This window comes from Arvicola amphibius, chromosome 14 (assembly GCF_903992535.2).
Source record: "Arvicola amphibius chromosome 14, mArvAmp1.2, whole genome shotgun sequence".
Classification (NCBI taxonomy): domain Eukaryota; kingdom Metazoa; phylum Chordata; class Mammalia; order Rodentia; family Cricetidae; genus Arvicola; species Arvicola amphibius.
In genome coordinates, this window is record NC_052060.1 from 37,636,346 (window position 1) to 37,648,578 (window position 12,233).

General features: G+C 41.4%; 1 protein-coding gene across 1 annotated transcript; it reads right to left on the minus strand.

Moving 5' to 3' along the window:
• Positions 1–319: 319 nt before the first annotated feature.
• Lrit3 (leucine rich repeat, Ig-like and transmembrane domains 3) lies at positions 320–11,913 on the minus strand. Its single transcript, XM_038311491.1, has 4 exons — positions 11,776–11,913; positions 10,059–10,531; positions 4,562–4,867; positions 320–2,295 (listed from the first exon to the last, which is right to left on the minus strand). Exons 1-4 carry the CDS (start codon positions 11,889–11,891, stop codon positions 1,154–1,156), a joined length of 2,037 nt encoding a protein of 678 aa, XP_038167419.1. The 5' UTR covers positions 11,892–11,913; the 3' UTR covers positions 320–1,153.
• Between the last annotated feature and the right edge of the window lie 320 nt (positions 11,914–12,233).

The window sequence follows — 12,233 nt, forward strand, 5'->3', positions numbered from 1 at the left end:
GTGGTTGCTGGGAATTGAACTCAGGACCTTTGGAAGAGCAGGCAATGCTCTTAACCTCTGAGCCATTTCTCCAGCCCCCCTGTTTGTGTATTTTGTGTTTGTTTCTTGATTTCTTTTTTAACCCATTCATCATGCAGTAATGTTTAATCTCTGGTCCCAGTGAACTTGATGCCCACTTCTGTCTTCTGAGGGCACTGGGCACACATGAGGTCCCCAGATGTATGTTCAGGGAAAACACCAACCCCATAAAATGAAAAAAAAATAAATAAAGGAGCAAACAACTATACCTTAAAAACAACAACAACAACAACAACAAAGAAATCTCAGAGGCCTTCCTTCTATCCAGAGAATGAAAATATGGGAGGCAGAAGACAGCTGAGCTTGCAGTTCATTGGCGGCTGGGCATCTTCTGTCCCTTAAAAGGGAAGCTTTAAAGGATGAAGAAAGGAAACTGAAGGAAGACAATGAGATGGGGGGGAGTGGAAAGAAATTAAGAAGATTGTTCTTAAATTAACACATCACGAGGCCCAAACAGACAGTCTATCAACTGTGTTAAAAATACAACCGCTAGGTACTGTATTAAAACACAGTCACTAGTTCTACAAAAAATGTTGTGTTTGTTATTATCCTCATGTTGTACTTAATTTGACTGATATCTGACTTAAAGGATTAGGGAAAAATCTATCTGTGGACACAAGATTCATTAGGGTCTCATGCTCGCACACCAGGCAGCAGCGGCAAACACCCACAGCAAACTCTCCAGGGCACTTTGAACATTCAGGGTTGCCAGGCTTCGGTGGAAATGCTAACATCTCTTGACTGCTAACCCGTGTTCTTTCAAATGGAGAGGTTAGCTATTGTAAGTATTTTTTATAAACTTATTTTAGGAACTAAGTTGCCCTAAAATTACTATAAGCTTATTAAATACTACTAAGAAATTATTTACTTGGACGTCATTCGTCATATATAAAAAATAAAGGTCATTTGTTGTTATAGCTGAGATGTTTCTCAACTAAATTAAAAATTGCATAAAAAATTGTTTGTGATTCTCACAGATGATACAAAAGTCTGTCCAAAAAGTCATCCAACAGAGGGTCTGGGACAGTATTAGATCCCTCGGTTCCTGGCTCACATTCAGCGCACCTGCAAAACCTCAGCAATGGTACTCTGGTCTACAACCGTCACAATTAGAGTTCAGCTGAGAGTCCACACTTGCCCGGGAGTACAGCAGCAACTTCTCTGTGTCATCTCTGTGCCTCCGCGTCCACAGCTCTCCTATACTTTGTGACCTGGGCGACAGAGTCTCAAACTGGATATATGTCTCTTTCGCCAAATCATCTTCCCAGAAAGGGTCTGATGTACATTGCAGTTTACACACTTTATATAATAAAAAACAAATTAGGGGCACAACTATAACACAGGCAGTGCTGGCCACCACGATGGGGAATGACCACTGGGAGTCACGCTCTTCCACTCCGTTGGTAGAAAACACAATACACTGGTCCTTCCGGGGAGCCACTCCTTTGGGACAGACACATGCCACATACTGACTGCCGGGTTCTAGGCCATCTATGGTTGCCTGGTTCTCGCCATAGTCTGCATCCGCTAGCAGCAGGTCCTTCTCTCCGTACTTAGAATACAGCACAGTCACAGCAGTCCCCCGTGTGGTGACGTTCCACGTCAAAGTCGCGCTCACTCCAGTCTCGCTGGCCACCCTGAGGTCAGCTATAGAGACGTTTGTTTCCGTGGGCATCGCCTGATCCAACAGTGCCAACTCCTCTTTCTTACTCGCGCTGACGGGCGGAAACTTACTTCCGTTCTTCTCTAGTTTTGCGTGGCTTTTCCCGCCGGGGTGGAGCGGGAGTGGCTGGTGGCTCGTCCTGACGGTGCTTTCCGAGCTGCTGGTTTTTACACTCGTGGGTGCAGAAGCAACAGAGAAGACAGGAGGCAAAGAGAAGGAAGAAGAAGATGATGAAGATGTAGACAGAGCAGTTGAAGGAGTGGAATAAGAAGAAGTGGAAGAGAGGCCCGGTGGTAACCATGACTTAGGTAGAGGTGGCGAGCTTCCTGCTCCCGGCTGGGGATCCTCGTCTGGGTGCTCTCCGGGGTTTCTTTCTGAAGTGTCTGGTAATAGGGTGGTAGTAACGGTGCCAACAACGGTCACAGACACCACAGCTTCAGATGTCCCAGCTAGGTTCTTGGCTTTACATCTGTAATCGCCAGCATCCCTGTAGGAGATGCCTGTCAGGCTCATAATGGACCATCTGGCTCCTTCTCCGGGAGACTCCTGGATTACTAGGAGAGAACACATGAGAGCTCTGCGAGGGAAAAGGGACACGTTGGAGCACTCACACCACCTAGCATGGACAGAGATTCCGTTTGCGTCCCCCTCACACAGCCGGGGGAAAGGGCACCTTTGTATGGCAGGTGAGGATGCTGAAAATGGTTCATATGAAGTCTGGGACCTGCCAAGAGCTGCCGTTTCTGTCTGTTTGGGAAATGACCCCCTAAAAGTGTTTAGAGATGGAAATCAGAGGATCCAGGTCTCCCCAGAAGCACGCAGTTGTACGCAAGGAAACTGGTAGCTACAGACTCAAGTCTCTGTGTTTGGGGAAAAAAGTCGGATTAGGAAAACTAATCTCAAAAGTTCCTTCCAATTCTGACTGTGAATCTATAAAATGTTTATCATAAGACTTAGACTTACGCAGGAAGGCAGCAACAACAAAAAGGCTTTACTTAACGGGTTTTCAAGATTTTTTCTCATTGTAATTTAATGCATCTATGCAGATACCCAGTAGGCACCAAAGGTCATGTTTTGGCATAAGGGAGCTATGACTTTTATTCTAAACTATCCGTCCCCTTTTTCGTTTGTTTGTTTGTTTGCTTGCTTGCTTGCTTGCTTGCTTGCTTGCTTGCTTGCTTGCTTGAGACAGGGTTTCTCTGTGTAGCCCTGGCTGTCCTGGAACTCGCTCTGTAGACCAGGCTGGTCTCGCATTCAGAGATCTGCCTGCCCTTGCCTGCTGAGGGCTGGGATTAAAGGTGTACACCACCACTGCCCGGCTATCATCCACTTCATAGTAAACTCAGATAAACTAGAGAATTATAACCTCACTTGTTAGCAGAGTAATATATAGAAATATGCAGAAAATCACAATATTTTTTAGATTAAACCCTAGAATGATATCTGAAGCTTCCTGGAGGACAGTGTTACATAAAGCAGGGACCAATAGCCCGGATGTGAACTCAGTAGCCATGTGTCAGCAGTCTACAGGACTACTGGACCTTCACTTTTTATTCCATCAAGCTTTAGTTTTTCAATCTCAATAGTCATTTTATTTTGAAGAGTCCCAAGACTAATCTTATCTTTGCTTTAGTGAGCCGAAGCCTGGATTGATCACCACAGAGTTCGAATAGCCTATATAATTAATATTTCCAAAGATTATATTTCTGCCCTATAGTAAGCACTCTGTGTAATTGAATGTTTAAATAGAGTTGTTCAAAATTTGTATAAAAGTCTTTTTTGAAATTTTTCCAAGGTTTTTCACTTTAAAGTGAGTGTATCCAAGGTAACTGAACAGGACAAAAGCCTTGGTGGCTCTCGTTTATTTACCCGAACGTGCATTTTCTACATAAGGAAAGAAAAGAGCTCTATGGTCTAATTCTTTTCTAAGTAGTTATATAAAGTGAGAAAATATTGATCGATAAAATGTACTCCTGAAATCCCCTGTGTCCAGGGAGCTAGGACTATAGCACAGAAAGCCCTAGATTTGATTCCAAGTACCGGAACAAAATTTCAGTTGAATTTGTAAGCTAAAGGTATAATTTGCTGGTAGAGCACTTATCTGGCCCTGGAGTCGGTTCCCACCGCTGAAAACAAAAACACTACAAATCTTGGCATTGTAAGAATTAACCAGCCATTTAAAATTTGTACAAATAACCAGATGTGGAGGCATGTGCCTTTAATCCCAGCACTCCAAGGTAGAGGCAAGCAGATCTCTGAGTTTGAGGCCAGCCTGATCTACAGGACTAGGAGCCAGAGTCACATGAAGAAGAAACCCTGTCTTAAAAAAAAAAAAAAAAAAAAAAAAAAAAACAAGCCGGGCGGTGGTGGCACACACCTTTAATCCCAGCACTTGGGAGGCAGAGGCAGGCAGATCTCTGTGAGTTCGAGACCAGCCTGGTCTATAAGAGCTAGCTCCAGGACAGGCTCTAAAGCTCTGTCCCTGTCTCAAAAAAAAAAAAAAAAAAAACCAAAAAAAAAAAAAAAAAAAAAAAAACCAGAGATGGCTCAGCGGTAAAGAGCACTGACTGCTCTTCCAGAGGATCTGGGTTCAATTCCAGGCACCCACATGGCAGCTTACAACTGTCTGTTACTCCAAGCTATGACACCTTCACATAGACATATATGCATGCAAAACACCAATGGAAATAAAATAAAATAAATATTTTTTTAAAAGATGCAAAAAAGAAAAATAATAATAAAATAAAATTTTCACAAAAAAAACCATGAAATGAAATCCACATTTTTGTAAACTTGTTTATGCCGGAATACTAATCGTACCTGTGTAATTAACTGGTGAGCCGTTGGATCTGGTCCACATCAGCTGTGGGGTGGGGTAGCCAGTGGCATCACACCTCAGCAGGACATTACTACCCACAGCAGATGTGATCTTGGTAGCTGAGGTCATCACTGATGGCTTCAGACACTGTTCCAGCTCCGCCCTCTGAAACAAGATTCCTTCGAGGCGCTCGGGTTCACTGCAGACCATCAGAGGGTCAAGAAGTACAACGGTGTGGTCAGCAACTTTCGACAACTCAATCACTTTGGAAATGTGACAGTCGCAGAACCAAGGGTTGTCCTGTAAACCTAAAACACAGAGAGAAAAGGAACAGTAAAGGTCGCCCTGATGAATTTAATTTGCAGCGCAGCTTGTCTTGTGGCAGAAGGTTGGCACACTTTCTCCCTAACAGATGAAGTTCTGGGAAGGACAAAGTACAGTCACCTGCAGGTCAGCTGAGGTTGCTGGCTTCTAGTCCCTCTGTGCCCCAGTTTCTTCACCTCTAAAATGAAAATAATAATGATAATAATAATAATAATACCTACTTCCTCATAGGATCATTGGGATTAAATGAGAGGGTAAAGGTTAGTATTTGGAATAAAGGTCGGGAAATAGTAACTACGAGTATTAACAACTTCTAGTGTTCTGTTCTCTACTTAAGGATTTGCCCAGGAAGAACAATGAAGCTGTTGCCATGGGAACAGGAGAGCTTCTTGTTAGTAAAGGTGGTCACAGCTGAAGAACCATTCAGTATAAAAGAACCAAAGTCACTGGGACCATTCTCAGCCTTTCCAAAATTACCACAACAAGAAAGGCTTTCAGAACAACCTGCAATGAGACTTGGAAAGCCTAGGAGAGACCCAGGGTAGAACATGCCCTCGGGCAAATGTCTCTAAAGATGCTTTCCTGCAAGCGGTGGCCTTGCCACAAACTTGAGAAGAAAGTTGGCCTTAGCGACCTGTAGTTACAGCTTTTGCAATAACATGGGACCTGAGCTGAGAAGGGAACAGAGAACTGTGATTTCAGGAGGCCTAGCAGTGCTGGACACCGAATTGACTTTGCAGGGCTATGTTTCCACTGTGACTTATGGGTCCTGTAACACAGGCCATGAGGGCTCATTCTTCTGCCAGGACTGGTTACTTTTTAATCTCCTGTTGGAGAAGTTTGTTTTTCTCCTGTGTGTGAATAACCTTGAGTTCTTCCCTCTTACATTAAATCCTGTGACTCTGTGACTAGTCTGATAATTAATGCCAATTTGCACTCTTTTTCTTTTAATATTTTAATTTTCTTTTAATATTTCTTTTAATATTTTAGTATTGAAGGATCACCCAGTTGTGTTGTAAGCAGACTTCTTGGTTTCTTTCTTATATTGAATAACTGAGTATGTCTAGGAAACCTAATACCTAGGCTGAAATCCTAATTCTAGAAAGCTCCACAACATTATGCAAAATGCAATGATCTTTCCCAGAATGTATATATAATGGCAGCTCTTCAGCCACAGATTTACTTAGGAAAAAATACACTTAATTAGAAGAAAGGAGATGTAGGAAAAATTAAATATTACAATCTGGTAAACCAGAAAGCCTCTAAAATGACCTTTCTGAATCAGCCTGTACAAAAAAAAATTCCAAAACAGACCAAAAACCTTTAATATAAGACCTTAAACTAAGAAGCTACCAGAGGAAACATGTCAAGATATAAGCATAAACAATAAATTTTTGAATAAGACTTCAATACCTTAAGAAGTAATAGCAAGAACCAACAGATGGCATTGTATCAAATTAAAAGGTTCTGCACAGCACAGGAAGCAATTAGCAGCAAAGAGACAACCAACTGACAGAATGGGAGAAAATTCTATCCAGCCACTCATCCAACATGGGATCCATAACGAGGATTCATGCAGAACTCAAAGAATTAAATAGGAGGAAAGATTTTTCAGTCCATCAAAAACATGAAGCCTGTTCGTTCCAGTTTTAAAACATCTAAGGTTACAGTTTTTAAGATGTGAATAAAAACAGTTTTACAAGGACTGACCACAGTCACACATCCACTTTGTGTTTTTTTCATGGGGACAAAGGTACAAAAAGTCCCAAGGTTAAACTATTAGTTACATTCTTTGAAGGAACTACACCAACCACAATCACAGCCTTTGCATTAATTAATTAATTTCATGACTATTCTCGGATGGGGCCACTTCATGCCTTCTGAAAGAGAAATTCAATGTGTTTCATGCATCAGAACAGCTGGGTTACATAGGCTCTTTGAGTGTGTGTGTGTGTGTGTGTGTTGGTGTGTGCATGCACACGTGTGGAAAGATAGAAGCAGATTCTTGTACAAAGCTTATTCTGCAAGCCCTGCCCTTCACAGCCAAGCTGAGGCCTCGTTTAGCTTGTGGAGACTGCTAGGCAGCCATGCAATGGGAAGTGAGAGCCTTCAACAAATGATGGTGGCTAGGGTAGCCAGACCTCTAGAGGATAACAAACCACAACTCCTGCTTTGTGCCATATACAGAGACTGTTTTGAGGTGGATCGTAGTCATAAGCATAGAAAATAACAGACATAATGTGAAAAATAAATTGCAAGATTCTGCCTATAAAGAAAGCAGAATCCCTCAACGATCTTGGGGTGGGTGGATGTTTCTTAAATGGTTCTCAGAAAGCACTAAGGGTAAGATAATGATGAATCACATGCTATCAAAATTTAAATGTTTCTTACCAAATACACTATGTAAAAAATGAGTAGGTAGCCGGGCGGTGGTGGCACACGCCTTTAATCCCAGCACTCGGGAGGCAGAGGCAGGCGGATCTCTGTGAGTTCGAGGCCAGCCTGGTCTACAAGAGCTAGTTCCAGGACAGGCTCTAAAAAAGCTGCAGAGAAACCCTGTCTCAAAAAACCAAAAAAAGAAAAAAAAATGAGTAGGTAAGCCAGAATTAAAGAAAGTATTTATAATTCACATAAATGATTAAAGATATATGTTCATTAGTAAAGAACAATGGAAAATGACCCTTAAAATAGGCAAAAGACCTGAACAGATAATTCCTGAAGGATTATGTACAAAGGGCTGGGGAGAAAACGGTCACTGAGTTGACGTCATCAGTCTCTAAAATAAAGCAAACTGATTGGTCTGCTGAGTCCCCAGAAGAGCTGAACTGAAAAGGCTCGGCATTGTGAAGTATTGGGGAGGATACAGAACAACCAGGCTATCACACCGGGCTGGGCAATGCATTCTGTTATATACCCCTTTTGGGAAATGAGCAGTGTCTTTAAACTTACATGTTCAGCCACCCTGCAGCACAGCAATACTGATCTTAGGAACTTATTCAAGAGAAAGAAAAATATGCACCACAAAAAGACTTTGTATAAGAGTATTAAAATAGAGTCAAATTCATAAAAGCCCAAACTAGAGAGAGTAAATGTGTCCAACCATCAGAGACAGATTGAACACCTGGTTCATGCAGTGAACTTCTGCTATAAGGAACTGAGGACATGTGAAACGGCACGAGGCAGTCTTGAAACACGCTGCTGAGAAGAAGAAGCCAGGCACAGACAGTCACATTAAAGGATGTCACTGGGAAGTGGCACGAGAGATTAAAATAATGGCCATTTTAGGCAATGGACTATTCTCCATCTTGATGAAGGTATCCTTTTCAAGGGCATGCGTTCATAAGAATTTACCAAATTGTATACTTCAGTTCTTGTATTTCACAACGTACAAGGTATTTCTCAGTCCCTCAATTATTAAAAAAAGAGCTTATAAAAGACAAATGATGATTTTAGAGATGAACTATGAATCTCAGACGTCATTATGCCTCATTCCTGGCTATAGGAGAGAGTGGTGATAATTATAAACCTACCTCCCGAGGCTGTTGTGACCTGGCAATATGGCAGGGTATATCCATAGACATTGGGAAATGGTTGTTGAACTAAGTTAATGCCTTTGGGGAAATCTGTGGAAACATTCAGGGTGCCACTGCCCTTCAGGCAAATTCCATTAACTATATTTACAAGTGAGCAGGTTTGGGAACCAATGAGAAAACACTGAATAAAGCATTTGGTGCCCTTTCCAAATCTGAGTTTTTCCCTCTAAGAAAAACAGTGACTGTCTTTACATATGCGCCTGTGGAAATGTTTGCTGTTTAGAAATTTACCTATATTAAAATTTTAAACTTGAATTCCATAGTTAGTTTAAATGTTTATCCACATGACTCTAGTTTGGGGTTTTATTGATACATTAAAATGTTCTCAGTTGGTGTTTTTACTCATACAGACAAGAGAGAGCAACTGAAAGTTTGTCCCTACCTTTTTTTCTTTTAATTAAATAAACACACAATCTAAAATGACAGTCAAATGAGCACACATTCCATACCACACCACAGAGGAGGAGACATGGGTCCTGGGCTCACAGGAGCCAGACTCCTATCCCAGCTTCCCCACTGTGTGGTGAGTGGATCGGGGCAAGTGGCTTGACTGTGCCTTGTGTTATATATCATAAAATGGTAGACCCAACACCAAAAGAATGGACACAAGTAGAACCTCCAACTATTAACAGCAGTCACTGCAGCCGTAGGAGCTGGATGGTCAATACCTTCCCTCCCTAGCTTTGGTCTTGCTTTGGCCCTATATATCTTTATTTCTCCACTTGAATAAGAGTGTTTAAAGGTCTAAAAAGATATTTTTAGGATGGTAATACAAGGTATGATAGAGAGTAGCTTAGGTATAAAACTTTGGGCTCACTAAAATAGAATAGATAATACAGTATTTTCTCCAAATTTGCCAAATACATATAGATTGGACTTTATAAATGTAATTCTTACCTGATAATAGTCCTTATTGTATATAGTTTTACTATGTTAGAGTTAACAATTTTCCTTTTTATTTAGATAATACTTGATAATTGTTCTTATTATATATGTTTTGTTGCATTAAATTTAAACCCTTTCCTTTTTATTTAGACAAAATTAGGAAAATGTTGTGTAATATTATGTGTACTGTAAAGATGTGACTCTGCTTAAGGTGCTTTCTGATTGGTATAAAGAATAATAATAATAATAATAATAATAATAATAATAATAATAATAATGAACTGAATGGCCAATAGCTATGCAGGATAGGATAGGAGAGATTTCTAGGGAAAAAGCAGGAAGAAGAGGAAGAACATAGGTGTGCAGATTGTACCAGTAAAATTCTGAATAAGTTGACACACGGTAGAGAACAGAGGTAACTGAACAACATGGCAGAAGGTAGATTAATAGAACCAGGTTATCTTGAGTTATAAAAGCTAGTTGGGGACAAGTCTATGTTAAATACTAAATGTTTATAGTTAATAAGTATCTGTGTCATTATTTTCGGGCTGGCGGTCCCAACAAGAAAGTTTGCTACAATCCTTGGTTTTGAGCATGCATGCATGCACACACACACACACACACACACACACACATCCCTAAAACCATGCATATCAAGATATCTACACATAAGATGCCCAGAAGTTTGTGAGCTCACCAAGAATAATTCTTCTCGGTGGAAGATCCAGGCTTCTAGAAGGTGTCACAGCTAAATGGGACCAGCTCTCCAGGAAATCTGGTGGCAGTGTGGCTATTCGGTTGCTTGACAAATCCAAGTAGGTAAGGTTCTTCAGATATCTGAGCACCTCATTTGGCACACGGGTTATTCTGTTATTGTGCAGGTCCAGTGTCTTCAGGTGGGGCATGTCCAGCAGAGACGCCCAAGGGAAAGTGGTCAGAGAATTGCCATCCAAACGCAGCTCATGCAGTTGCTTTAGGTTATAGAAGCTGCCAGGTTCTATGCTGGCCACTGAGTTGTAAGTAAGCCAGAGGTACTGCAGCTCCACCAGGTAGTAGAAGGCCTCTGCGGGGATCCTTTGGACCACAGTCTTCTCTATTCGAAGCTTCACGGTGTCCACGGGGAAGTTTGTGGGGACTTCATTCATGTCCAGGTCATTACACAACACTGACCTAGTGTCACAAGAGCCAGGTCAGAAGACCTACTCTCCAAGACTCATTTTAAAATAAAGCCTTATTTGAAACATGTATCTATATTTAATTCCCTACTAGTGTTTTACAAAGCATTTGGTTAGTCTGGAAAACCTGTTTATTAATAATGTCACATTGTCGTCATCATCATCTCCTTCCTCACATTACCAAAATATGGTAACCATTAAATTGAACCGCACAAAATGGCCATTCTCACAGTAAAGCTGATCAAATCTGAGCAATTTCATGATGTTCAATGAGTATTTATGGAGGACCTTTCACATGAGGACTTTGAAACACAGGTCACACCGTCTCTTTATTAATCATCCTGACTCTCCAAAGAGGCAGATAATGGATGATATGCCAGGCAAGTGCTGAACCACTGAGCTATACCTCAGCTCTAATCATTATTCCATTAAAGTTGTGATTTTCTTCTGTTAAAATTTGTTTCAAGAACTCATTGTTTATTTCAATTGTCAAAGTCCCAAGAATTCATTTATTCTTTAGCAAATATTCTCAAAAAAAAAACCACCCAGAGTCTACTGTGCCCGACTAACAAGAGCCCGTTTTGTATTTGCCTGCATGTTAAAGGATTCCTGTGCATCCTAAAGGAATTATAATTCTTACTAGGTTAAAGCAATGCAAAGACTTAATAAATTCTGCGAGGGCCTATAAAGTCTGAACAGGTGCTATTTTCTAAACATAATTTACTTTTGTAAATTCCGTTAAAAAAAACTAATTATTAACCTCACTGACTTCATTCTTGGTCTTCCTACTACCAAGGTGTGAGCGGGAAACGTCTCCAGAGGAAATGGGAAACTCTGACAGCAGACTACATGGATAAGCTTGCAACTCCTACCAAGCCTTACTCTCTTGTACTTTCTGTAACAAGCCTGCCCCCTCCCATCCCATACCGAACGTTGATCTCCAGAGAGGGGTGTTTTGTGCATGTGAGTGTAATAAATGTTTTTTTTTTTTTTGCAAGACAGAAAGTCCTTTTGGAATTTCAGAGAATCTTTTGAGGCACCCGAGAGGTGAACTGTTGCTCACAATAAAAATAATAGGGCAGTGGACTACCAGCTAAGAAAAACTGAATTTAAACTTCCCTGGAATTTAAACTTCCCTGATTTTTAATAAATAATTTGCTTTCATAAAATCAGGATGATTTGCTTGTGTCCTTTTCACCAGGACAGTCAGAATACTTAGCAGCAAAGAGAGGGGCATACCTTGATCCCGAGCCGTCATTCCTATCGTGATGATCACAGGTGCACTGCGCGGGACAGGTGCAGCTCACGCCTCCCAGAAAACACAGCACAAGGCACAGACAGGCAAGGAGCCACATAGCTCCAAAGTGGCCCTCGGAACAGAAGGTAAGAGGCAAGTCAAGAGCATGTGGAAGCTGGTGTGCCGGGATGCCAGCCGACACTTAGCATTAGCAGCTTAGCCAGATTAGCCGAGATCTGCAGCTAATTAACCTTCAAGTGTCTTGCAGGGGATCAATCCACCCAGCCTTCGAATATGGGCTGGGCCAGGTAACACACTTGCCACAAAAGTGAAAATCTCACTCATCAGGAAAATTTTAATAGCTGCCCATGTCTAGATTTGCAAGGAACCCTTATCGGGCCCCTTTCCTGTAGAGGGAAGTGTCACTATAGCTTGAAGGCATATCCAGTGTTAAAAAGAG

Bases quoted from the DNA above. Each gene is read 5' to 3' on its own strand.
- Lrit3 (XM_038311491.1), bottom strand. From the start codon at position 11,891: ATGTGGCTCCTTGCCTGTCTGTGCCTTGTGCTGTGTTTTCTGGGAGGC. The intron at 10,532-11,775 runs GTATGCCCCTCT...TTGTGACACTAG, and splicing joins AATGACGGCTCGGGATCAAG to GTCAGTGTTGTGTAATGACC. The intron at 4,868-10,058 runs GTGAGCTCACAA...TCTGTGTTTTAG, and splicing joins ACCGAGAAGAATTATTCTTG to GTTTACAGGACAACCCTTGG.